We start from the raw sequence: 25,789 nt of genomic DNA on the forward strand, positions 1-25,789 counted from the left end.
CTTGTTGCTTTGGAGAAGAGACCAACCCCCCCACCTCCACTGAGGTAGCTGTAGAGAGTGGTAAGGTCTCCCCTGAGCCTTCTTTTCTCCATGTTAAACAACCCCAGCTCCCTCAGCTGCTTCTCATAAGACTTGTTCTTTAGGCCCTTCACCAGCTTCATTGCCCTTCTTTGGACACGCTCCAGCACCTCAATGTCCTTCTTGTAGTGAGGGGCCCAAAACTGAACACAGTACTCAAGGTGTGGCCTCACCAGAGCCAAGTACAGAGGAAAAATCACTTCCCTAGTCCTGCTGGCCACACTACTTCTGCTACAAGCCAGGATGCTGTTGGACTTCTTGGCCATATGAGCACACGGCTGGCTCATATTTAACTGGCTATTAGCCAATACCCCCAGGTCCCTCTTCCCTCAGCCTGTAGCATTGCATGGGGTTGTTGTACCCACCAGGACCTGACACTTGGCCTAGTTGACCTTCACACAGTTGGCCTTGGCCCATCAGTCCAGCCTATCCAGATCCCTCTGCAGAGCCTTCCTGCCCTCAAGTAGGTCAACACTCACAGCCCAGTTTAGTGTCAATTGCAAACTTCCTGAGGGTGAACTCAAACCCCTCATCCAGATCATTGATAAAGATATTGAAGAGAACTGACTTCAATACGGAGCCATGGGAGATACCACTTGTGACGGCCTCCAACTGGATTTAACTCCACTCATCCCAACTCCTTGGGCCCAGGCATACAGCTGATTTTTAACCCAATGAAGCATATATCTGTCCAGCAAGCTTCTCAAAGAGAAGCCCTGGTTCTCCTGTAAATGCTGTGTGATGTCACTCAGTCTGCTCCATGAAGTTCCCCAGGTCAGACTGACAGGCCTATAGGCTGGAAGGAGGATCTGGGAAACTTTCTTATAGATGGGTGTCACATATGCTAGCTGACAGTTGACTGGGATATCCTGATAAACAGGACAGCTGACACATGATGGAAAGCTGACACATGAAAGACAAATGCTCAGTTACCCTCAGGTAGACCACATCTGGCCCCATAAACTTGTGCACATCTAAGTGGTCTAACCATTTCCTTGTGGATTATAAGGGCCTAGGAGCAGAAGAAAGCTCTCATCTATAAATTCAGGCAGCTGAGTACCCAGAGAACAAAAGGTCTTGCTGCTAAAGACCAAGCGCTCCAGTCTTTTCCCCATTTATTGTCACTATGTTTCCCCACAAAACCAAGAAATGATTGAGATTCTTCTCAGTCCTCCTTTTCCTGTTTATGTATTTATAAAACTTTTTTTTTTCCTCTTTAACAGCAATAGCCAGTTTGACCTCAAATTAGGCTTTAGCCCTTCTAATTTTTTCCCTATGCAGCCTCATGACATCTTTGTATCATACATGCACGGGTTCTTAAGAGATTCCACTAGTGATCAGCTACACAAAGACTTGGTCAGCCTCATGCAGTGCTGTGGGTGCTTTTTTGTTTGTTTGTTTTGTACTGCTGTTACTCAGGAGCTGAGTACTAGTGACCAGGAAATGCACTTACACTTGAGACATCTTCAGGTCTTTTTAAAATAAATTACAAGTTTATTAAAGTGTATGACAATTTCATGGCTTGGTAGTATAAGCAAAGAAGATAAAAAAGAATAGTTTTGATCTTTCAAGGTAAACTCATCTTTGCACATTAACAAGTAGATTTTCCACCTACTAGAATTACTATATACCAATAAATATCAGCATAATTGCAAAAATATTACATCTTAGTTATCAGTTGGATGCCTCAGTTGATGAGGTGGTAGAGAAGTCTCACAGGACACCAAAGGCTTGCATTACTTACACAAAGTCATGGCATTGCTTTAACTTACATGACATTGCTCAAACACAAGACTTTTAAGTATTTGCACTGCCAGGTCCTCCCTGCCATCACAGTACATTGGTTCCCAGAGCTACAATATCAATCACTGATGTTATTTCACAATATTCAGGTGCTGATAAAAGGATTTGGTTTTGTTTGCATATGACTAACTTACCTCTTTCCTGTTCTTAAGCTCAGAAGGCCAAAGCTTCTGCCCCCTACTAAGTAATGCAGGGAAGAACAGGAACAGATGGAAGTCCATTTATCAAATTGTTCAGATATTTACAAATGAAGAACACCATTAGGAAGACACAAACTCCAGGCCCCAAATAAAGAGGCCTTAAGACTACTAATGGAACTATATCCTCAATAATGCTTTTTTTTTTCCCTTCCCATTTGTGCTGTAGGAAAACCTGCATCCCCCTGCTAAGAGCCGTCAGCATCCCTTTTGCCCTTTTGCTCATTACTAGTCATGCTTTTTTTTTTTTTCCCTGAAACTATGGGTCATACAAATCTGCCTTAGTGAGCTACAACCTCGTATTCATCTTCCATGCACAGAGACACCCTCCCGTTCCCCAACTTTTCTGAACTGAGATTTGCTGTACCCTAGCAATTATTCATTAGTAGCACCACATAAAAAAGGCATAGTGGTGGATGTCTGTGCAAAGAGAGAGGATTGCATCTTGCTTCTATTACCTAAAGCATCGTTAGCTCCCAGCAAGCAGGCACCCTAAACCAAACCATCAGTATATTAAAGCAAACCAGTTCAGTGTACACCTTTTGGAAAGTAATCTGCAATTTACCACCTTTGGACACCAGCTTTTTTGGTGCCTTTGAGCGATCAGCTGCCCACGGCATCTTATGAGCTTCAAATTCTTTAATCATAGAATCATAGAATCATAGAATATCCTGAGTTGGAAGGGACCCTTAAGGATCATCAAGTCCAACTCTTGACACCGCACAGGTCTACCCAAAAGTTCAGACCACGTGACTAAGTGCACAGTCCAATCTCTTCTTAAATTCAGACAGGCACGGTGCAGTGACCACTTCCCTGGGGAGCCTGTTCCAGTTTGCAACCACCCTCTCTGTGAAGAACCTCTTCCTGATGTCAAGCCTAAATTTCCCACGCCTCAGCTTAACCCCGTTCCCGCGGGTCCTGTCACTGGTGTTAATGGAGAAAAGGTCTCCTGCCTCTCGACACCCCCTTATGAGGAAGTTGTAGACTTCCTCTTACAATGAACTATGGCTGATCCTTTATTTTCCTCTTGCAGATAGTACCTGCCCCAGAGGAATCCACATAGTGTGAAGGACATACATCAAGTGTTTGATTTATATGGATGGATGAATACTAAAATCTAAAGTACTTCCGCAAAGGGATAAACTAGATACACATGGGCTTCCATGCAGACTATAGATGAGCAGTACTAAAAATAATTACTAAAATAAGCTTCAAACTGTGGTTGAAGACCAAAGGTAGTACCACAAACATATATAACATTTTGAAGCCTTGGGCAAGGAAGGATGGGATATAAGAAAAAACTGGCGATGTGGTGCTCTGTGAACTGACAGGGAAAACCCACAGCAGCAGACACCATTCATAGACATTGTGGGACAGGTGCTTGTGGCTGAATTTCTGGGAACACAAAAGGAAAATGGAGTACAAGCAGACAGTACATGACCTGAAACACTGTCAATAAATGCTGGTTTAAGACCTGTATCAGTGATGTCATTGAGAAAAGGCTTATTTTATTTTATCACCACATAACAGCATAAGGAAGGTATGACCAAGTTGGGAACATTGCACAAAGCAGTAAGAACAGTGTCTCTGGCCCCAAGCCTTTAAGTCAGAGTTCGGAAACTGATCATGCAAATGAGCAGGTTTTCTGGGAAGCTGGCAAGCACAAAACATGAATATCCAAAGGCTTCATTTTTATTGGAAGCAGAGGCCTCCAGACTTTGACATTAAGTTCCAACAATACTTGCAGACAAATAAACAACCTAACAAAAACACGCACACAAAAAAATCCTTTCCAATCTGAAGTTGGGGAAAAAAAAAGTCTTAGAGCAGGAGAAATGCAAAGAACTCACAAAACTGTTTACATGTTAGTTGCAAAAAAAATGTCCTATCTGCATTCCTTATCACTGCACTATCACACAGGTATAGAATAGGAAAGCGAGCTGATTCTTTGTCTAGTATTTGGAGAAGTAAATACAGCTTTATTTGAGCTTGAAATTTAATGCTGAAAATCTTAAATGTTCACCATGGAAGGGCCCCTGTAAGCTTACACCACGGACCTTGCAAAACTCTCAGTTTCCCAGTCTGGTAGCAAGTATTCAGTTATCAAAAAGGTTGAACAAAGATTAGATGCTAAACGTGCTCTGCATCCATCTATTGATTTTTCTTTGAGCAAACAGATTAAATCCCAGAGTGGGAGGTTTCCAACCGCTACATTTGTGCAGTATTCTATGGGTGTGACCATACCCATTTGTTTCTCAGTGAAAGCATAAATGAACAGTAGAGCTGGGTACAACTGTTTTTGTTTGTTTGTTTTTTTGCTTTAGTTAAATTAGACAAGGCACTCAAGCTCTTGGAGAGAAACCAAGGCAGCTCTTTGTGCAAAATGACACAATCACTGGCTTGAAGAGATTACGTTTCCACAACATTTGACTTAAGTGTCAGAAGCACACTAGGATGCTGAAACACCAAAATGAATTACAGACCCCATACTTAAGGCTGTGGTTCAAAGAACCGCAAGAGTACACCCCCACATGCCCCTAGGAAAAAAAAAAAAGTACACAATTTCTGTTGGTTTTGGGAAGGCAGGAAGGGAAAACATATAGTAGAAGTGAGATGGACAAAGCTCATAGTCTGATCTGACACAACATATTATATTAAGTAAAAATAAATAAGCAATTAAAATGACATTTGCAAAAGAACAGGAAGAAGCAGATGAGCTTTTGTCATATTATTCAGGTTTGTGCCATTTCACATATGATAAAGGAGTCAAACAAGCATTTGCTTTCTATACTAAACAGAGCTGAGCAATCTTAACTTCAGACATGAAGGATGTGTACAGTAAAGTCACACTTCACAAAGACAATTCAGTTTCTGAGGAAGAATTAAGTAGAGAAGAAATCAGTTGTACCAACAAGCTCAGCTAGAAGAAAAAAAATGTGTTTGGGAAAGTGCATGTTTATTCTTCTCTCCTTCCTTTTGCTCATTCTGCAATGTATTAGTATTACTCTCATGTTAAACATGACACAATAGGAAATTTTAACACAGACTCCCACAGTCTCATTTGTAGAGTCAACTACATTAAGATCAGCATAAGACTTCAACAACAGATTTTTGGTGAACACCTAGATACATTCCACATCTTCAGACTTCTCTTCATTCCCTCAACAGGGCTTGTCCTATAGGTGAAACACCACAGTTTGGAATTTTTATGATCCATGGCAAAATCAGCAATTATGGGATCAATACTAGCTGCAATTGAAGGCACGAGGCCCAAGCAACATAAGTTAGAACAAGAGGTTGTGTACTCACACTGAATTAATCTTCTTTTTTATTTTGTTTTATTTTATCTCATTTTAATCCTCCATTTTTTAGCCAAAGCTGAGATCCAAAGTAACACAAACCTGCTTCACAAACTAAAAGACTGAAGGTGTTTCCTTCTCCATTTCAACAGCAGTTTCCTTCTTCTCTGTTACATCAAAGAAAATCTTAGTATCAAATAGATTGTGCAAGCTAAGGCTACTGGATTACATTGCACACATGAGAAACTTACTTCCAAGGTTACTGCTGGCTTTTGAACTGGAGGGACATTATAATTCTGCACAAAATTCTCTTGTCTAGAAAAATCACAGGGTCTTTTCGATGACAGGAAAAGGTGCAATTTATAAGATTCCTTCATCTCCGTAAGTCATCATTAGTAAATGGAATGATAAATATTCTTTAAAGGGACTTCAGTAGTGGTCCGTATAGTAAGTTCAGACTCAAGCAAACAGAATTAATCAGCATAAAACAAATACCTTACTTTAAAAGTCAATGGTTACAAATGCTGTAAAATACACATATGCCTAAGCCACTGGAAAATTAACCATTACAATCAGATTTAGACTAGTTCTGTTTTGCAACCCTAGATTTATAGGATACTGTATCTCACTTCCACTACCATACACCTGCATACTTCCCACTGCTCCCATTAACTAATTAAAAAGAGGAAAAGACATTTTGGTGAGAGCAACCTCTTTAAAATTACAAACAAATTTCTGTAATCTGTGAATATGGAACTGTGCAAGTAGATACAAAGCCAAAGGCAGAAAACTAAAGAAAGCTGGTTTCCGAGTTCATGGTTTAAAACCTATTTGCACATATAAAAACAAAAGATGCCAAGGCTCCTATAAGATTCTATACAAAGCAAACCTGAGTCTGCTTTCTTTTCAAAGAACTGAAAAATCTTCAGTGATTCTATTGCAACCACGAATTCTCATAATACATCTAGACTGTCTGCTTTTAATACTTCTGATGAAAACATGTCTGCCAAGGAACCCCTAACAACAACAAAAAAATGACAACTTCTCTACAGTCTAAACAATGACAAATAACCTGAATTTTGCTGTATAGTTGTAAGCATGTTGAGTCAACAAACACCTTAAAATGCAAGATGTGGACAGGAAGAGATGGAAGGAGGTTGACTTGGAATTATATCTAATGTGCTCACAAGCTTTCCCAGTGCCCAACCTCACAAAGCAGCTTTCAGTCAGAATACCTGAGGTCTAACTGATACAATTAATATATATAATGCATGTGTAGTTTCACTTGTTTCACATTGTCTCCTGCATTCCTGCAGATAAGTTTAAAAAAACTGCAAAATGTCTACAAAATTATACACCACTTTGAGCCAAATCAGCAGCAAATTCTGTTCCATCATTCATTTCAACCACAGCTTGAACAGATTGTTCAAAGTGCTCTATAAAACTAAGACACTGTACAACAGTTGCTCTGCTGCCACTTCCTTCTCATGTGATGCAGCACAGATTGGTAGTTTGGAATGAGATCAAGAGTATCAGTAACAATACTGACAGCTTTAACTTCTACCTGGGAAATTATGGTTCATCGTTTATTCTACTTAACATCTGAAACACCATATACTCTTATGAAGGAATGGCGCCATAACCACGTGTTTCAGTACATCCAGAACAAACCTGAAGGCTTATTCCTTCTCTCCAGAGACATCCCTGTGCTTTAAGACATCTTGCTGCATTCCTGATATTTAATTAGCATTTATTAAGACTGACATAAGTGAGTTCTGGTTCACCAGAGCCCCGTGAACATCATGGTCCATACTATAATTATTCTCTAAGCCTCATAATCATCAGTACCAGGAAAAGCAGCTTAATATTGCACAGATTGTCCATCACAGAACCAAAGCACAGGGATTAGATATAAGACTGACATGACTTCTCCAAACCAGAGATGCTTTCTCAAAGGTTTTGTTCAAGCCTAAAAAAGGTGCAATACAGCATCTCTCCTCAAACCCTGAAATTTAAAGTGACTTGAAGATAAAAACAACACCACTGGAATGTCTACTGACACCCTATCTATGCCGGCACCCAGATTGGGAGTGGATGAGCTTCTGTGTTAAATACAAATTTGTCAAGGTTGATTAAGTCTACGTCATCTGAAAACAGCAGAAACATGTACTTGAGTGTTTCCCCAAGGAAGAAGCTCTCCATTTTATCTCGTGGCTCTGGATTACTGGGATTCTGAACGTTGTTAATGGAAGTATAACCACCTGTAGGAACCTGTGCAAAAAGAAAAAAAAGCAGAAACTTTGTATATTTCTATAACCTAAAATATTTTATTTTAACCTTGACATGCACCTCCTCCTGAAGAAAATTGCTAATATCTATTAGTACTTGCTTTTCATTTGCACATAAAAATTCAGTTATGAAAAAAATCTCAGTGCAATTCAAAACAAACCACGAAACAAACTGCTAGAATAAAATGAAGCAAAATGTTCATTTATGCTTAATTTGAAGAAGTATCACAAAGAGCATACCAACGAAGTTTCTGGACAAATGCACAGGAACTAAATAGTGTAATGTTTGCATTACAGGTGGTCAGAGTACCATACCTATCCTGTTAAGAACAGATCATTGAAATTTAATGACCATTGGCATCTAGACCACACTTTTACAGCATATCAAAGCAGCATCTCCATGAGCACTGCTGTAAGAATAAATAAAAAAAGCCCTTTATTAAAGCATTATTGCACTTCCACAGCAATTTTTGTCTGGCCACTTTAATCAAAGTATTGTTTCAACCCATCCAGGTACTTCTCGGTTTCTGAATTCTAAAGATCACAGTATAGATCCTAATAGCTTCCAAGACAGCATACAAGTACTTTGGTAGTCTGCATAGACCTTCTTCATTTTACTTTTAATCAATGTAATATAAGTAATCTTGCTGAATATACTAAGTATCTGGTGCATCTCAGACTGTAAGGCACTGCATGAACCGACAGGCACTGCATGAACCGACATTTTACTGTGTTCTAATGAGTATCCTTGCAGTTTTTTGATGGCTTCTGAGAAACAAAGTTTCAGAAGTTCTCATCAGAGGGAGAGTGAATAAAGTCCTGAAAGAACCAGGTCGTTATCAGCTGACCTTACCCGTGTGTATTTATTGAAGTTCTGCAAGATTTCCCAGCCCCAGTCTTGGTATTTCTTATCTCCGGTGAATCTGTACATATAAAAAAGGCTTTCCACAGTTTCTGGCCGCAGTAAGTTATGCCTGTCTGCAGGCTGCAAGAGAAAAATAAAAAAGCAAATAATTCAGACTAATACATATGCAGAGAGAAAAATCGCAATTCCTATTTACATCTACCCTAAAAAGGTTACTATGTATAATTCAGCTTCTATAATAAATACATTGCAGGGTTAATTATATCCAAGGACTAGGGTACACCTGGAAAACAATGCAGCGCAGAACAAGCTGCTTCACAAGAACAGAGTACATCACCAATGTCCAGACAGGAGCTTTAACAGCATACTAGAGATACAGAAGAGACATCAAAGTACTGTTGAGGCCTGCTAACTGTTCACCTTGATTTCCACATCTTTGTGGCCCTTTTGTGCATGAAGATTGAAGTGCACAATCTCTGGACTCAGGCCTGTCTCTACTTGCTCATACATTTGGTAACACGTTTCTATCAGGGCTTCGGCCAGTTTCATATGATCAGCAGTCAATCCATTGTGAGCTCCCAGTGCCAAAGTACCAGGCAAAAAACAAACCAAGTGATCCTGTAAGACAAGACAACTGTTGCTAAGAAAAAAGTTACAAAAATCAAGTGAAGCAGGATTAATATTACACACACAGACACATTTGTGTTCAAATTGTTTGTGTTTTGTTTTCTTGACATTTCAGGTACAAAGTACTTGAAGGTAAAATTTAACTATCTAGTGTAATGCAACACAAAACAGAATGCATTATTACAGTAACGTCACAAATTTGAAAAGACCACGTGTTTTTATGTCAGGTATCTGAAAGAAGGGTGGCAGGTCTGGGCAAATTAGGGGGAAGAGGGTGTTCTGTTTTACCAGAACTGTACATTTAATACCAACTGGGGGAGGGGGAATTTATCATCTGAAGGTTTCTCAATAAAGACAACTAAATAAGGGACAAACTGATCATCTGAGCTTAAAATTAAACTTCTAATAGAACACAAGCACTGCTATAAAGTTCATTAGAAAAAGAAAAATACTTTGAGACAGCATTTAAAAGAGATCCTAGTGGATTTTGAAAGCTTAGTACTTCACAAAAATAACAGCTAACAAACTATGACGTCCATCAAAACAGCAAGTTAAAGGAAAGTGATACTGCCTAAAAATACTATTATTTAAAATATTTACATAATGATTTAAATAATTATTAAGTAATTATGTTTTAAATTGTATTTTTACAGAATAGTATTTAAAATAAACATGTAACATATGAAATGAACTTCCCAAGTGCCAGTATTTTAAAATGAAACCTGAAGTAGGACCACAGAGAAAGATGAGTAAGCCACAGAAAACAAAGCTTAGGAGAAGGGGGATAGGGCAGCTGAAGCAGATTTTCATTACTCTGAAATAACCACCTTAGCATGCTGTAAGACAGACGACATTCACAGAGACAAAACCACTGTAGTTACATCCACTGTTACAAGTGGAAAACACTGACAATATATATTATCTATATTTCTGCCTGAAAGCTTGCCCCTTTCTTGCAACTTTATTTGGAGTAATAAAAAGCTTTTACCCCTAACTTCTATAGAGCATCAGAGATGTAAGAGTACCATTCTTCTAGAGCACAGGAAACTGCTGACTCACATTCCTACCACTACCTCTCCTAGACTTCCCCTCTTGCCTATAGCAAATTGAATGTCACAGATACTAAGCACTGCAAACAAAACATATTTGGCTCTTGTATTTCACAGAGGAGAGGCACCTGAGGATGACTTGTACACAGAGTATTCTGTATTGGTTTCCCAACATGCAAAAGCAGCAGAGAAAGAACTACAGGGACATTTCTGTCATCTTCCAGAAGTGTCTCACATGTCCAGAGAATACGTCTTGGCTCAGACAGCGATCACTACAGGTCAGATTTTCTCTGACAAGCTGCAGGCAACTCATGAGACGCATAACAGCTATCAAAGCGTTTTGTTTGTTTGTTTTTTATTGGTTTGTTCATTTTGTGGGGATGGGCAGAGGAGAAAGAGAACACAGCAGGCTTGCATTTGCCTGTACATATGTGGATATTTTTTGGTGGTAGTTGTTTTGCTGTTGTTTTCTTTAATTGTCATTTTAAATGCAGGTGTATTCTTACCATCTTGGCACTGAAATGGCCATGAGCAAGCTCTCCTACAAAGGTAAGCTTCTTGGGTTGTGATCTCTGAAGAAGATGCTTTTTCACACCTTCTATGGCTCTCATATAGTCTTCCAACAGTCTGTGAATTAAAACCATTCCAAGTTGGCTCACATACTCACATAAGTTTAACCACACCTGATATTGGACACTTATTAGTTACTGCTACCATGTAACCATACACGTTTGCTTTTCAAGTAACCCCTAAGTTTAAAGTATTAAGGTAAAAGATATCATGAACCCTGTTTCCAGACAACCACCACATTTCATTTCAGGAATCCTTAAGAGCACAGTAATTCATACCACAGTTAATCCAGGCTAGTACGGACATGTCTAGCTCAACCCCCTCCTCTAAATTAGATTCAATTATATCAGGTTACTTGGGGACTTTCCAATTAATTTCTGAGTATCTCTGAAGATGGAGAAACAACGAGCTTGCACAATCTGTTCTAATATTTCACTACCCTCTTTATGAAACTTTTTCACAATATTTAATTGCTTCTCTTACATGAAAGTACTCAAAACAAGGGAAATTCCATTTTGAGGCTCACAAAATGCTATCATTCATAGACCTAAAGACAATGGTTCTCAGTTTACAATGAGGTATGGCTTGGAAAAAGCCATGATGCAAACTTTCTTTGTAGATTTGCTCCAAAATGCCTCACCAGGGCATATGGTCTCTCTGTGTGCATTAAACCCTGTGGATTAAACCCTTGACATGAACAAGTCCAACATAATTAGCTTGTAAGGACAAAAACTGGTTAGATTTTTCTTTTTTGTCTTGTTTGGGAGGAATTCCTTTTCAATATTTCTAATTGTTCTACTCCTTACAAACATTCTCTTCACTTATCCAGGGCAGGTAGGAGAAACACGAGACATAAAGCAACACTTATGCAAGCTTCAGTATCTCCTTCTTTCTATGAGGTTACACCATGAAGATCAAATCTGCCACCTCAACCAACCATTTAATAGGATTTGTCTCCAGTCTCTAGTGCTCCTCTTATCTGATGTGCTAACAAAGAAAAATTTTCTGAGGAGAAGTTTTTAGTTTAAGCCTAATTCTCATGCTGCTTTTACATCAATTTACCATAGGTCCTCTTGGCTCGCTTTTAAAAACAGGTATTTTTAGCTGACTGTTGCACATACAGATTATTTTTCTTTAGGCAGTCATATACAGCAGAAATTTTTACAGCTTGTACCATTTTCACACCAATATGAGAAGTGGAAAGAACTTACTCATTTTCTTTTTTCCCACCCTGAATCCATTGCTTGAGCAAATACTCATAGTAGCTGTCAGCTCTGGCTCCCAGAGTATAGACACCCAAATGAGTGAACTGCCCGCTATTGGTGTTTATGAACATAGGCACCAGTCCATCATTTTTCCCTGAGAGCGTGTGAACATGTTTCATCACCTCATCTACAGCTTTCTGGAAGAAAGAAAATAAAAACCAAATTCCACGTACGAGACTGTAGCTAGTAGCTTCAGGCTGAAAACAAATCTTTATTCTTCTTCAAACTAGTATCAGGGACATCAAGTTCCATTCATGCAATATACTAAATACAGGATTTCAAACTTTCTGACTTTCATAACCTCATGTTATGGGCAAATATGATTACCTTGCAATAATCATAACTATCTCCTTCCCAAATACAGGGCGATAGTCAGCTATATTCCCAAGTGCTATAAGCCCATTCAAAAACCAGTACTGCAAAAAAACAATACTGGGGCATGAGACTACAATCTGACTTAGTCATATTTGCACAGTAGAAGTGCAGCTAAAATAACAACTACGTGAACCCGCTATAGCTAAAAATTCTTTAAAACAACAGAATTAGGTTACCAAATAAAAAGAAGAGTGGAAATTATTATTTTAGTTTCAATTAACTTTTTTTTTTTTTTATACTGTGACTCGGAATCTAATTTAATAATTCTAATTCCTTGGAGGGCAACAACAGGGTTTTGTTCTTTGCACTTACATAATGGCACCAAGAAACCACACACAGAATTCTAAATATTAAGCAAGGCACAGCTTCACAGACCTTGTTTAGCTTAGTATATTTTTTCAAACTTAATAATGTGGTGTTAAACAAAAACATCAATACTAAGAACTGTGTGTTTTTTTTGTTTTGTTTTATAAAAAATGAAAACTGGAGATTATTCATCTCCACTACTACCTTCTGATATTTAAGAAAATAAGTCAAATGATTTATTTTTCTTATTCTTCCTTCATCTAGAGTTTCAAAACTCATTTAACATCACCGAGAGACTACAGAGTCAGATGTGGTATAGTATATAGGCAGCAAAAAGGAACAACATCAACAGGTTCTTCCATACCTGGAATTTCTCATCTCCAGTAAGACGAGAAAGCTCCCTAAACTCCAGCTGAATACTGGTCACCTCTGCCACAGTGCTGTCAGATGTCCAGCGAGGTGGATGTGCAGTGCCCCGGCCAATGTTGACATCAGAATAGGGTATCTTGGAGGGGGTCTTGAATGCTGGCATAAGCCTATTCCCAATGTCTTTCTAAAGAAAAGCCAAGAGCACAGGACACACGCAAAATAAAAACAGGACACAAAAATATATACAGACACCCAACCCTTTATATTTTCTTTCAGCAACCAGACAGAGAACAGTACCTTAGTTTTAGATTCTGAAAGAAAGCAAAGAATTAAAAATGGTCATGGATTTACTCCTAACAACAACTACAGAGTTTCTACCTTGTTCCTAGTACTGTATGCCTCATTTGAGTCTGCAGTCCCTATACAACGTGATTTAATCCTGAAATAAATGACTGAGATACTAATTTAAGGAGGTGGTTGAAGCTGTTAAGATGCCTATACAGAAAAGGCAACAAAATACAACTATTACTCTTTTCCAGTCATTTACCCTTTTTTTTTTTCCCCATAAACTTTCTTATTATGGTCAGCTCTTTATTAACAGAGGAACAGGCACATCTGTAAGCATACTTGACAAAACACATTAGGGCTCTGAGGTGATCCAGGGTGAAAATAGAAGTGAAGGCTCAAAAGACTAATAGTAAATCCCTCTCCCACCATTTTAAATATGAAACGGTTGCAAAATGGCAACATTCAACTTTGTGATGAATCCTCCCTCAACTTTGTCCAATATGAGGTATACAGTCCAGTTTCATTACTAAGACTCTAATCACTCACAGCTTTTTCCAGGAAGAGGCTATCTCCAGAGAGATGGTAGGTGCTCAGCAAGCCACCAAGAATACGAATTGTGCTCTCAAAGAGGTTCACATCCACATTTTTATCAAAGACTAAGTCGTTTGCTACCCATATTCTTGCTTCTTCAAACTCTGAAAGGTAAAAAGTGTAGTTCACTTATGGATTTCTGGCATGTTCCAAAAACTGTACTAGAGAAATCAGCATTCCATATACCCATGACAATTACTTATGTATCTGTCTACCAAGATCATAATTTTTGGTTGAAAACTGTAGCAAAGAGAACACAATAGGTGAAAATTGATTTTTTTTTTGGGGGGGGGATTCAGTTCTTGAATGTCTTGTATTTGGGGTAAATAGTCTTCTCAGTCTACTCAAGAAGAACCACAGAAAAATCTGCGCTGTCTGTTGTTACCATTATCTAGTAGTAAAATAAAAAAAAAAAAAGTCAGGTACTCTTTTTCACAGAAGCATTAGCATTTATCAGCTTATAAGAAAAATCAGCAACCTCAAACATAACTTTCATTTAGACTGCACTTTATTCAAAAGAAATCCCAAGAGCTTTCTAAGGCAATCACCAAAGAATTGCTATAAAATATAAAGTAGTCTTCAACAAGAATCCATTTCAACACATCTGAACTACTAATATTTTAAAAGCTCTGTGCAGTTTACAATTTTTTTTATTTTTTTTTACGGAAATAGCAGCACACTGTCAACTTGACAAAATTTCAAGACAACCTGCTCAAGTCTAGAGCTGCAGACACAAGATACGGAGTTTTTGTTTGATTTAGTATTTTATACAAACCTCAAACTTAGAAAAGAGAGAACCAAAGGTTTCACTGTTCTTTGTATCCTTTCTAGCAACTCTGTTCTTCCTATCTTGACACTAAGAATGGCATAATTTGTAAAAGTTTACAAAGGAAGCTATCTAACAGTGTTCAATTCATAAAGTTCCAGAAAAAAAAAAAAAAAAAGAAAATCTAGAGAACAACAAAAACACTCTTACACACTTAAATACTGATTAAGCAAGTTTTCTTCAACAGAACTGCAGATTTTTGACTTAGTATTTAAAATCTATTTGAATCTGTTTGAAAGTCTTCTAAAAACAAAGTCACTTTCAGAATATATGAAAAACATACAGACAGTAGAGAAGTTCACAAAGGTGGTATTGAATACTCCCCTCCTCTATCCACTGATTCCTTACATAAGCTTCTGAAATCCAGCTATGAAATATTGATATTAGGTATGATAAAACACAAACTAGATCTCCGGCCAACTACATGAGGCCGATGGATAGAAAGCCCGCCGTGGCTGTATAAAGGCACAAAGATGTCACTAGTATTTTAGTACAGAAACCAAATCAAGTGGCTTATTAATCCATTCCTCAGTTTCTAGCACATATATCCAGTTATACCTAATAGTGTAATATTATTTTCTGGCTCAAAATTCTAATCCAAGAGCAATGGTCTCTTTTCAAACTTTTTTTTAATATTTATTTTTAGACGTTGTGCATGTGCACACACACCCTCACAGGAAAACTAAACTTATCAGCCACACGTAATAAATGTTCCCTTAAAGAATGCTGCCCATATTGCCTGAATAGAAAATAAGCAATTTCAAGGTAAAAAAAAAAAATGGAGAAAAAATAAATTACCTTCTTTTAAGCCTAGAATCCACATAGTATCCAAGGCATCAATTAAGGTAAGCCCAAGTCCAAACCACTCACTGTAAGACTTGGACAAAGGCTTCAGTTCATCATGGCCCCAAGCAAAATCCTTGTATCCTTTCCATGCATGGCGGAATGCTTCTATCACAGCCATTTGACGTTCATTTATGGGCACTGAAAAAGGAAGACAGCACCTTGCTCAAGACTTCTGCAGGGAACTACCAAACTCCATATACTGCATATACATGCATCCCTATACTGAACACCATTTTGCTGAATCCTACCCAGAATAAAGTTTCTTCTAAAACTACTTAAATTATGTAAGTAGAAAAAACTCAGGTTATTCTTTTCAGCACAGTCTTTCCTCTGAGGAATAACCAGTCAGTGTCTCTGGTCAGCAATTTACTCATGGAAACAAAGATCACTCCCTCACAATGTCATTTCACCAAATACGTTAAAATGTTCACACACAGAGCTGTGAGATGAGTATCACTAAAGCTCACACACACAGAGCTGTGAGATGAGTATCACTAAAGCTCAAAGACCTGAAAGTCAGGAAATACCAGAATTAAGACTTTAAATCAACTGTAATTCAGCTGCTGTGTATGTATGCTTACTAGGTACAGACCTCAGCTTTTTACCACATAACATTTTTCTTTATCTTCCCTATCTTATTTGTTCCCTTTAGCTAAATTTAAAGTTAGTTCTACAAAATAGTTTTTCTAGAACTTTTCATTCTAGAACTCTTCTGTTTTAGAAGGAAGAAAATTGTCATTTCTGACTTACGCAAATCCATGTCCTTTTCTATGGTTCAACTGAAGGTTTTGCTTACAATTTGCCACAAAAAAAATGAACTCATGGTACATATCCAACAAGAAAATTTTAAAGCCCATTAATTAATATTTTGGAGACCTATACACAAACAGAATTCTACAGGGGGAATATCAAGCAGTAAAACTAACCCCGTTTATACTTAGCTAGCACAAGCCAAGTACATCACATTGTATTATGCCACATTTATCATATTGGAACTTCCTTACATGAAACCACAAAGCATAACAACAGGTTCTTTACTCCACAAGGAGTCCAACAACTACAAAAACAAATTTCTACTGCTTCCTGATGAGCCTTAAAAAAGAGTCCAACTTAAATTAGGGAGGAAGTCACTTTCCTTGGATTTGCAGAACAAAAGAAAACACTGCCGAAAAAGGAAACTCACTTTGAAGCCCTCTCTCTTCAAACGTCCGTTTTCTGGAGAACAGACAGGAATGTCTGGCTCTTCCCATAGAATAGATTACAAAAAATTGACACTAAAATTTATTTTCAATACCATTTTAACGGATTAAGGAAAGCAAGGCTGGGCAAGAAGATCTGAATGGAATGTGTGCCCTCTTTAAACAAAGGGAAAAAATATATCGTGCAAATATTTCAGTACATTCTTCTGATTTTTCTTGTATGGCCGAGACAAAATCAATGTGGGAGAGCAGCACCCGAGATTCAAAAGATAAGGGGTGAAACTGAGGACATCCTCACAGTGTCACAATGTGACAAGATTATCTCCTGGTAAAGGAACAGAGAAGTCCATAATCAGAAGCCTCTCTAGCTTAGAAAGAACTTGCTTCAGGCTTTCAGAGGATATAATGCTATTGCAAAAATATAGAGTCTGAAGGAATAGGCACATAAGATTGCTTATAAGTAAATGAGCCCTTGGTAGTTATGGTTCCAATAACGTACAGAAGAAAACATGCCTCTTAGGTGCTACATAGAACACATTTTAGAATACATTTTCCAGAAGGACACGTGCATTTTATAACAGGACAGAGGTAGCACTGAGCTACCAGGAATAGTATGTATAACACACATTCTGCAACCTACTCACATTGAATCTGACCATTAAAGATAGTCACAGCAAACTGTTTCCTACCATGGCACTGGACACATTAATTAAGTTATACACATGCATCAGAGTATTGTTTATTCAATACTGAAAACTGAGGCTGCAGATCAAACAAAATTTTGAAGACTAACAAGCATGTACATTGTCATGGTGAAATAAGCAAACTGAAAGGTTCGGATGTCCTAGGTAAATCATCTTTCCTACGCATTTTTTGTTCTTATTCCTTTCTCCTGTCAGAATTTTGTTTCCTTCATTTAAAGGAAATAAACACGTGCTGGGAGTGAACAGAAATTAGTTGTGCTATTTACCTGGTTCCTTCTGGCCTTCGGCTTCCAAAGATGAAGGTTTTTCTGATTCCTTTATTTTACTAGATGGAGGCTCAGTGCTTTGGTCGGGTTCTATCACTGCTCCTCTCCAGCTGCAAACACAGAGGATTGAAATTAATACTTAATTTGATCACAGTAAGTTCTGCAACTGAATGAGACTTATTTCCTATTTTTCACTATATTTTGATAAAATGATTGATTTTGTATCAAGGGTCAAAATAACCATGTTGTCCACTAGATAATTGTTTTGTTCAAAGGAAAGGTATTTGTGCCAGAGAATTTTTTCTCAATTAAGATATGCATCTTAGAACAGGCTCCTGGAATTTCATTAAGTATCTTGACAACAGAATTTAATAAAGAACTTTTTAAAAAGTACTAAGATATCTGAGATTGCTACATTGAAGCATTTTGTTACTTACTGGTTCTGAAATAGTCACAGAAGTCACTAACACTAAATCAGTACCACACAAATGATGATCAGTAAGAACTCATGAATAAACACAGTGGACTAGCTATTTAAAATTGCTTTAATTCCAAGAGATTTCCCAAGCATCCACAACCAACACAGAAGCATAAATCAATCAAAAGAGGTTTTCATTATCGTTACAAATTTCCTGAAGGTAAAGTCTTTCAGAATGAGCTTCACATCAAGCCAGGTTCATATCAACATCAATTGATCTATCTCAACCATGCTGTTTACTGTGTAGATATGTTAACTTTGAGGTCTCTGTGTATCTTGAGTTCATGATATTACATGGGCAGACAGCGATAGGGCAAGGATAAACGAGGGGAGATTTAGATTAGATGTGAGGAGGAAATTCTTTACTTGGAGGGTGGTAAGGCACTGGAACAGGTGGCCCAGAGAAGTTGTGAATGCCCTGCCCCTGGAAGCATTCAAGGCCAGGTTGGAGGGACTTTAGAAAAGCTGGCCAACTGGCTGTACCTGGCAAGGGCTTGGTAGTAGGGGGGCTGCTGGGGCAGCCTCTGTGAGGAGAGGCCAGCAGCTGCCCCATGTCAGATCAGAGCCAGCTCCAGAAGGAATCTGCTGCTGGCTAGTGCTGAGACAATGTGAGACACTGGTTGCACCTCTAGGAGAGCAGATATAAGAAATGGGGAGGAAAAAAAACAAAAACACAACACTGTGCAAGAGCAGCCGGCAGAGAGGAGTGAGAGAAAGCCCTGCAGACACCATGGGCAGTGCAGAAGGAGGGCAGGAGATGCTCCAGGCAACAGAGCAAAAGTTCCCCGGTGGCCCATGGAGAGGCCCCTGAATCCACCTGCCCTGGATGGCAGTTGGATCTGGGGAGAGCTGCTGCCAGGTGACCCACATTGGAGCAGTTGGCTCCTGACAGATGGACTCTGTGGTACAGACCCACATTGCTGTGGGAAGCCCACACAGGATCAGTTTGGGAAGGAAGGCATCCCATGGGAGGGACCCCACATTGGAGCAGGGGCAAAGAATGATCATGAAGGCGCAGCAGAGAAGAGGCATTAGGGACTGACTGCAGCCCCTGTTCCCCTGTGCCACTCGGGGGGGAAGAACATAGAAGAGGGTGGATGAGGGAAAGGTGGTTATAGTTTGGTTTTAGTTTCTCACTGTTCTAGTCTGCTAGAGATAAGTTACATTAATCTCCCTATACTTAGTACGTTTGACCCGTGACAATAATTGCTGAGTGATCTCCCTGTCCTTATGTCAACTCTTGAGCCCTTTCCATTGCATTTTCTCCCGTTTTCCTTTGAGAAGGGCAATTGAAAATGCATCCGTGGTGCAGCTCAGCTGTCCACCTGGTCTGGTGAGAGGTGTCCCTGCCCATGGAGGGGACTTGGAATTAGTGATCTCTAGGGTCCTTTCCAACACAAACCATTCTATGATGACTCTCCTTACAGAACCGAGCTTATTAAGACCTTTAAAAAGTTTATTGTTTACAGTCACTGTACTTTCTGACTCTTCAATCATTTCATTTCTTACTTTCATTCTTTAAATTTCTCTCAAGTCTGAGTGATTTCATCACTCACATTTTCCTGTTACTACTGGTTTAATCCTACAATGGCATTAGTGGAAACACAGGAATAAAACAGTTCAAGTCATTCTGAGAGATTTTGGATAATATCAACAGCCGAAATACTGATGCTATGATCAGCTGAGTTGTGCCAGTGTTGAAAAGGACACAAACACGGGAGGGGGGGGGTGGCGTGCAGAGGGGAGGGAATGTAGTGTTCCCATATCTTAAGCACCTCTGCTGAACTTCTAGTAGTCTTTTCATTTTCAAAGTTATATTTCTTCAACTATTCCCAAACCAAAAGATTTTAGTCAGTGCTATCTAGGATAATAACCTAATAAATTATATTTACAGGAGCATAAATCCTCTAGTAAAGACATTTTTGCATCTGCATAAGGGTTCTTTGAACTGTATGATTGATGTTTTATAAGAAAGGATTAAACATATTTTACATAGTTATATGCTATATACATGTCTACAGCTTCTGCCAGTTCAACTTGGGCTTAACTTTGTTTACTGGCATTATATCCCTAATCAACACCATGATACTGGTACAATTTTCCTTATCTAGCCCAGAACAAAGATGCTTGTGACTGTATTATTATATTGATACCGTCACACTAACATTTACTACAAAACAAATGGAAGAAATTCACAGATACTGATAATTCTCCAGTGCATTAACTGTCTAAATACATTAGAAATGCACTACAGTCTAGCAGGGCACCAAACCTTCTGCAATTCTTAGAAGCAAATAGTAAAAACAAAAGCTGGACATTCACCCAAATTAAACAAATCAATCCAACAATATCTATCGCTGTCAGACCAAACTTAAGAACAAACATAGGTAAAGATAGAAATCAACCTCAGACATAGACAACAAAAAGAAAAAAAAAAAAGGAGTTATAATTTGCTGGAAACACTTCTACCTGATAACAGATTTCTCTGTTTTCTCTTCTTTATCAGCCTGGACCAGCTCTTCTACAATCTTGCTGGTTGCATGTCGCGTCTTCAGCCTCACATCCCTCCGCGGTGGTTTGATCTGAAGATTGGAAGGACTACGCCGAATGTGAGGCAATTTCGGCTGCTTCTGAAGAAATAAAGAATGCTCAGTACATTGTACAGATGGTAAAATTTAAACCATAAATCAAAATTATTAATTTTGATATAATGCCAACAGGCAAATTCTGATTTGACTGGAAGGTATGCTGAAGACACCATCTTTTTATTGGTGCTGGATTATTATTATTATTATTATTATTATTATTATTATTAATTTGTTAATTTAAAAGTTTTGGTTAAATTATCCAAATTTTAAGTTGTAGGGTTTTGTTCTGTTTTTTTTGTTTGTTTGTTTGTTTTTTAGCTGATGAAGAAAAAGTACACTGAACACTTAAAGTTAAAGCCAGGTAATATCTTACCATGTCCAAAGCCCTTCCTGAGATGACAGCATTCCACCCACAGCAGGTTTTTGTTGTAAGTTATAACACCTTTTTCCACAAAATTTATTGGAACTAATCATTATTTGCATCTTCCACAAACTCTTTGGCACATTTACAAAACTCATTTCTTCTCATAATACCTGAGGTGAAAGTTCTGGGTAGTCCCCAGCGTTGGCATCTGCTTTCTGTGGCGCTGGCAGAACAGCTGGATTCACCAGCTTTAATCCAGGTATTTCTGGTTCTGTTCTCTGCTCATCCAATGATTTGTTTGTTAAACCTAAATATACAAAGCTGTTGCTCAGCACAGAGAATGAACATGTCCAGCTAGAAATTTGTAAGTCTGCTGCATTCACACACTAGATGCACCCCCAAAAAGCGTTTCCATTCATCACTGATAAACCTGCACTAATTGTTGGATACCAAGTGTTATTTGGTATTAACCAACTCCTTAATATCAAAGGAGGCTGATGAAAGGCACATACTTTTTTAATTGCTATTATTTTAGCTTCACAACACAGGCAGCAGGATCAAATCAATGGTAAACATGTAAATGGTAAATGTATTGTAGAAAACCTTAGAACTTCAAATCTTATGGACAATCAAAACCAAAAGAGTATCACCTTATCCTACTGCTTAGGTTTGTGTTACTAACAGCCTCTATGTTTTTTCATAACAGATATGTAGATATCTCTAAACCTTGACAAACTAAACCAAAACATTGCTCCAGTCAAGATAACAAAGAGATACAAAAAGTACTTCAGACTAAACATATCCATTGAAACATGTCGCATAAAATCGTTTAACAATTGTGCTTTAAGAGATGCAGTAAGTCAGTCAATAAAAAATGAGTTATAAAAACTACAACAATCTCTTAAAGATAACACCACATGCAGGTAATTTAGAGCCATACAATACACATACTTTTCCATGGTTCCCCCATGCTGGTAAATGAAATGACTCCACAGACTGCCAAGAAGGCAAACAGGAAGAGAATTATACTCCGCTGCAGTCGAGACAGCTGCTTCCATTTCTTTGAGAGAGAAAGGAAGAATATTTAGCACAACATTAAGAGCCCATTCCACTAAAAAAAAAAAAAAAAAAAAAAAAAAAAAAAAAAAATCAGCTCATTCAGAGCAAGTAATGCAAAACTGACTGTTTAATTTTACCCTGTTTCCAACTGCAAAAATGATGACAGAGAAAAAAAGAAATATAACATGCTAGCATATGGCACAGCAGGCTCAGAGAAATATTAGAGCCACTTGCTGCAAGAACCCTGAAGAATGCCATATGTTGAGAATCCCAGAGAGCATCATCTGCAGCACAGTGACTTTCATCACAGCCTTGGCTGGCTGACCTGTGCATCTGCCCAGATGTCACTTTGGAAACAAGCCAAAAGTCTCTTCCCTTCTTGCTGGAGAGCTACTACAAAACAGATAGCCAAAATAAGAAACAGGGAAAAAAAAGTGGCAGGAAAACTAAAACACTACTGCAGCAAAGAAGAAAGGCTTAAAATAAGCTAAGGACCAGTCGCTGACAGGAAAGTGAGGCATACTGCCCCTAGAAAAATCATCTGTAGAACTGTCATGTAGAACGGGGTCTGTCACCAGAAAAAAAAGTAACCAAACTATAGCAACATATAAAAAAGTAAACAACAGTTTAATAAGCAAAACAAAAACACATTTTCAAGATTAGTTTTAGGCAAAAACGTGTTTATAAAATTGAAGTACTTACAACAAAATTACTAAATCAGACCTGAAATGACATGTTAGTCTAACAGAGAAGTTTTCCCCATTTAGAGAGAGCAGTTAAACATCAATTGTTAAATTACCATTCTGTTGCTTTTAAAACAGTCATAGCAAAATGCACTAAAGCAGGAATTTGCTTCTAATTACTGGCTTTGGAACACAGAGAGGGAGCTTCATTGCTGATGCCATGCTTGGGAACACCCTACAGCTTCCTACGAACTTCTCTACACCCCACAGTACTTCCTGGAGTTCTCATCCTCTTAGTAAGCCAGAGGCTGCAAATATTTCAAGGAAGAAAATGTCAAAGCATTCACATTGCCAAGCTCCAAGATAGACGTTTCCTGTTTCTCTACTGTTGACAGTACAGTAACCCTGTGCATCCTTCTATAAGCATGCTGCAACATGCTGGTCCTGCTCCTTCACCTTCATCTCTACCTGCACTGTCAACCACATCACAGTCATCCAATTGCAAAAGGATTCTTGAAATCCAGCAGCCCTTTATGTCCTCAGGACAGGATGAGAAAAGAGGCACTGACTGTGTGTTCTTGGGGTGGACAGGAGTGAGGCACAAGAATACATGAGGGCATTCAGCATTTTCCTTTTTCTTGCTGGCAAAGAAGATAGATAAAAGGAAAGATGAAATATCTTGTGCTCTGTCCCTGCATTTCCTTAACCGTAAATAAGAGAAGACCTGTAGTCCTGTGTCCCTAAACAAGTTCTTCATAAGCTTCCTCCAACAATCTGTAAAGTCTTCTAAATTTGGCTTAACTTCACTCCCTATCTGCAACCACAGTCACCTCATCCCACTGCCTCACATTTTCCCAGGTTACCTCTCCAGCAGAAGACGCTCACCCCTACTAAATCTGCCTGCCCACTCCCTGTCCCAGTCAGACAATAAGGTCACTTCCACACAGCTCTGCCAGGAATGTCTCTTCTCACACTCAGCCTTCCCACAAAAGCGGAACCGTTCAACTGAGAAGCTGCAACAGCGAACAGCGCTGACCCTTCGAGCCGTAAAACAGGGTGCAAAGGCACCCAAACCAAATCTCATCTCCCTCTTCCAATCCTGATTAGAGTCTGGGGGGAGGCGTCTCTGCCCGTGCCAGGGGTTGGAACTGGGTGGGCTCGGAGATCCCTCCCAACGCGAACCATCCTGCGACTCCGTGGAGCAGCCCAGCGCTCCCGATCCCGTCAGGGCACCCTCGCTGCCCGGACTTTCCGCGCAGGCAGAGGCCCGAGCCCCCCCAGCCGGGGGCACCCCGCGGGCAGAGCCCGCGTCCCGCCCGGCCGCCCTCACCCGCCAGCAGGAGCGCCGCCTCCAGGCCTTGCTGTTGTTGTAGCCTCCGACCCCCACCGCCTCCTCCGGGCTGAGGGTGACAGAGATGAAGTCCCGCCTGGGCGGCGAGGCGGCGACAGCCGAGTACATGGCCGCAGCCGCCTCAGGGGCCGCAGCCGCCTCAGGGGCCGCAGCCCAGCCGCCCGCCGCCCCGCGCGCGGCCCGCCATTACCCTGCAGCCTCCTCGCACCGAGAGGGGACAGAGCGGCCGCTTCCGGATGCCGCTCTAGGCCCACAGCACTTCCGGAGCTCTATGGCGGCCCTAGCAACAGCGCCGCCGTGCCCTAGCAACCGCGGCCCGGGCCGCCGGGCCCCGTCAGCGCCCCTGGGCGGGGCCAGGCCCTGCCGCCGCTGAGCGCCCCGCGGAGGGCGTCAGAAGCCGGCGCGGGCGGCTGGGCGCTGGGCGGCCGGGGCAGCTGCCCGTGGCTCTTCGCAAGAGTCAGGTCGGCCCCCGCAGCGCTCCCCTCGCACCGCGCCGGCCCCTCAGGGGGAGACACGCACTGGGTGCCAGGCCGCACGGAGCGGGCTTGTTCTGAAGTAGAAAAAACTGGAGCAGGAGCAGCAGTGACACAGAATCCAGCGAGCACGCCAAGGGGGGGAAGGTTATATTCTGCTGTCCACTGTCACAGTGACATCTGTTTTGTGCAATGTCCCCAGCCATCCTGACATGGCCAGTTCTTGGACACGGCCAGTTCTTGGACATGGCAAGTTCTTTTGGGCAGAGTCAGTGGAGTTTTAGGGCTGCAAGAATTTCTTTCCTTCCTTTCCCTTGTTAGCCCTCATTTTCTAGGTGCACACCACATAGTCAGACTCCATCTTCAACTGTCTGGTCAGGGAGTGAGATGCAGAGATGCTGAGAGCCCCCACGTTTCCTTCACAGTGTGGGATTAGCACAAAGATAAGTCACATGATACCATGATTGGCATGAAAGAAACATAAATGGAAATGTATATGTGGGAGGTAATCAGGAAAAAAAAATAATTGAAAGAATGTATTCCCACTAGTCAAGTTCAGGAAGGTGCATCTCCCGTCCAGCCTGGAAAACTGTGCTCTGTTAAGGGTGCAGCACAAACCACACAGGACTGTATCCTGGCTGGAGGACATCAGCAAGGCAGCAAAGCTGCACACCACCCTTGCTCCTCCAGCCAGCCCACCAGGCAAAGCAAACTCCAAGCCCCTGTTGACTCACAGAAGATAGAGAAGAGCTGTCTAAAGCATCCCTCATCCTCTGCATCACACCCGGTGCTGGGTGGATAATCATCATAATGCTGGCCTGACAGCACACAGGTGTGAACATGCATGAACAAAATTGTGAGAGAATGAGTGTGAGTAAGGAAAAGTAAATGTAAGTTTTGTAAATAAATCCTTTCAGAAGATTTGGCACTGAATTTTGGTACACAGCAGGATTCACACAATTCCCTTACCTGCTTCTCCACA

The 25,789-nt window shown here is 40.0% G+C and overlaps 1 protein-coding gene across 4 annotated transcripts; it reads right to left on the reverse strand.

Annotated features, from left to right (window-relative positions):
• Window positions 1–1,543: 1,543 nt before the first annotated feature.
• MAN1B1 (mannosidase alpha class 1B member 1) lies at window positions 1,544–24,662 on the reverse strand. 4 transcript variants are annotated; one of them, XM_072025368.1, is made up of 13 exons: window positions 24,525–24,662; window positions 22,193–22,301; window positions 21,412–21,548; window positions 20,759–20,919; window positions 17,812–17,921; window positions 15,595–15,780; window positions 13,926–14,074; window positions 13,087–13,275; window positions 11,988–12,178; window positions 10,713–10,833; window positions 8,951–9,148; window positions 8,519–8,650; window positions 1,544–7,648 (listed from the first exon to the last, which is right to left on the reverse strand). In XM_072025368.1, the coding sequence occupies exons 2-13, from the start codon at window positions 22,209–22,211 to the stop codon at window positions 7,445–7,447; spliced, it is 1,797 nt and encodes a 598-aa protein (XP_071881469.1). In that variant the 5' UTR covers window positions 22,212–22,301; window positions 24,525–24,662; the 3' UTR covers window positions 1,544–7,444. The 4 variants fall into 4 exon arrangements, with proteins under 4 accessions (XP_071881469.1, XP_071881470.1, XP_027326953.3 ...); XM_072025369.1 differs by having other exon boundaries at window positions 20,759–20,916; window positions 24,525–24,647; XM_027471152.3 differs by having other exon boundaries at window positions 20,759–20,916; window positions 24,314–24,582.
• Between the last annotated feature and the right edge of the window lie 1,127 nt (window positions 24,663–25,789).

Source organism: Anas platyrhynchos, chromosome 18 (genome assembly GCF_047663525.1).
Source record: "Anas platyrhynchos isolate ZD024472 breed Pekin duck chromosome 18, IASCAAS_PekinDuck_T2T, whole genome shotgun sequence".
Classification (NCBI taxonomy): Eukaryota; Metazoa; Chordata; class Aves; order Anseriformes; family Anatidae; genus Anas; species Anas platyrhynchos.

Coding starts and splice junctions, on each gene's coding strand:
- MAN1B1 (XM_027471151.3), bottom strand. CDS start 24,442: ATGTACTCGGCTGTCGCCGCCTCGCCGCCCAGGCGGGACTTCATCTCT. Junction 15,781..17,811: donor CGAAGGCCAGAAGGAACCAG/GTAAATAGCACA, acceptor TTCCTTTTTCAG/TGCCCATAAATGAACGTCAA. Junction 12,179..13,086: donor CTGGAGATGAGAAATTCCAG/GTATGGAAGAAC, acceptor TCTTTCTTCCAG/AAAGCTGTAGATGAGGTGAT.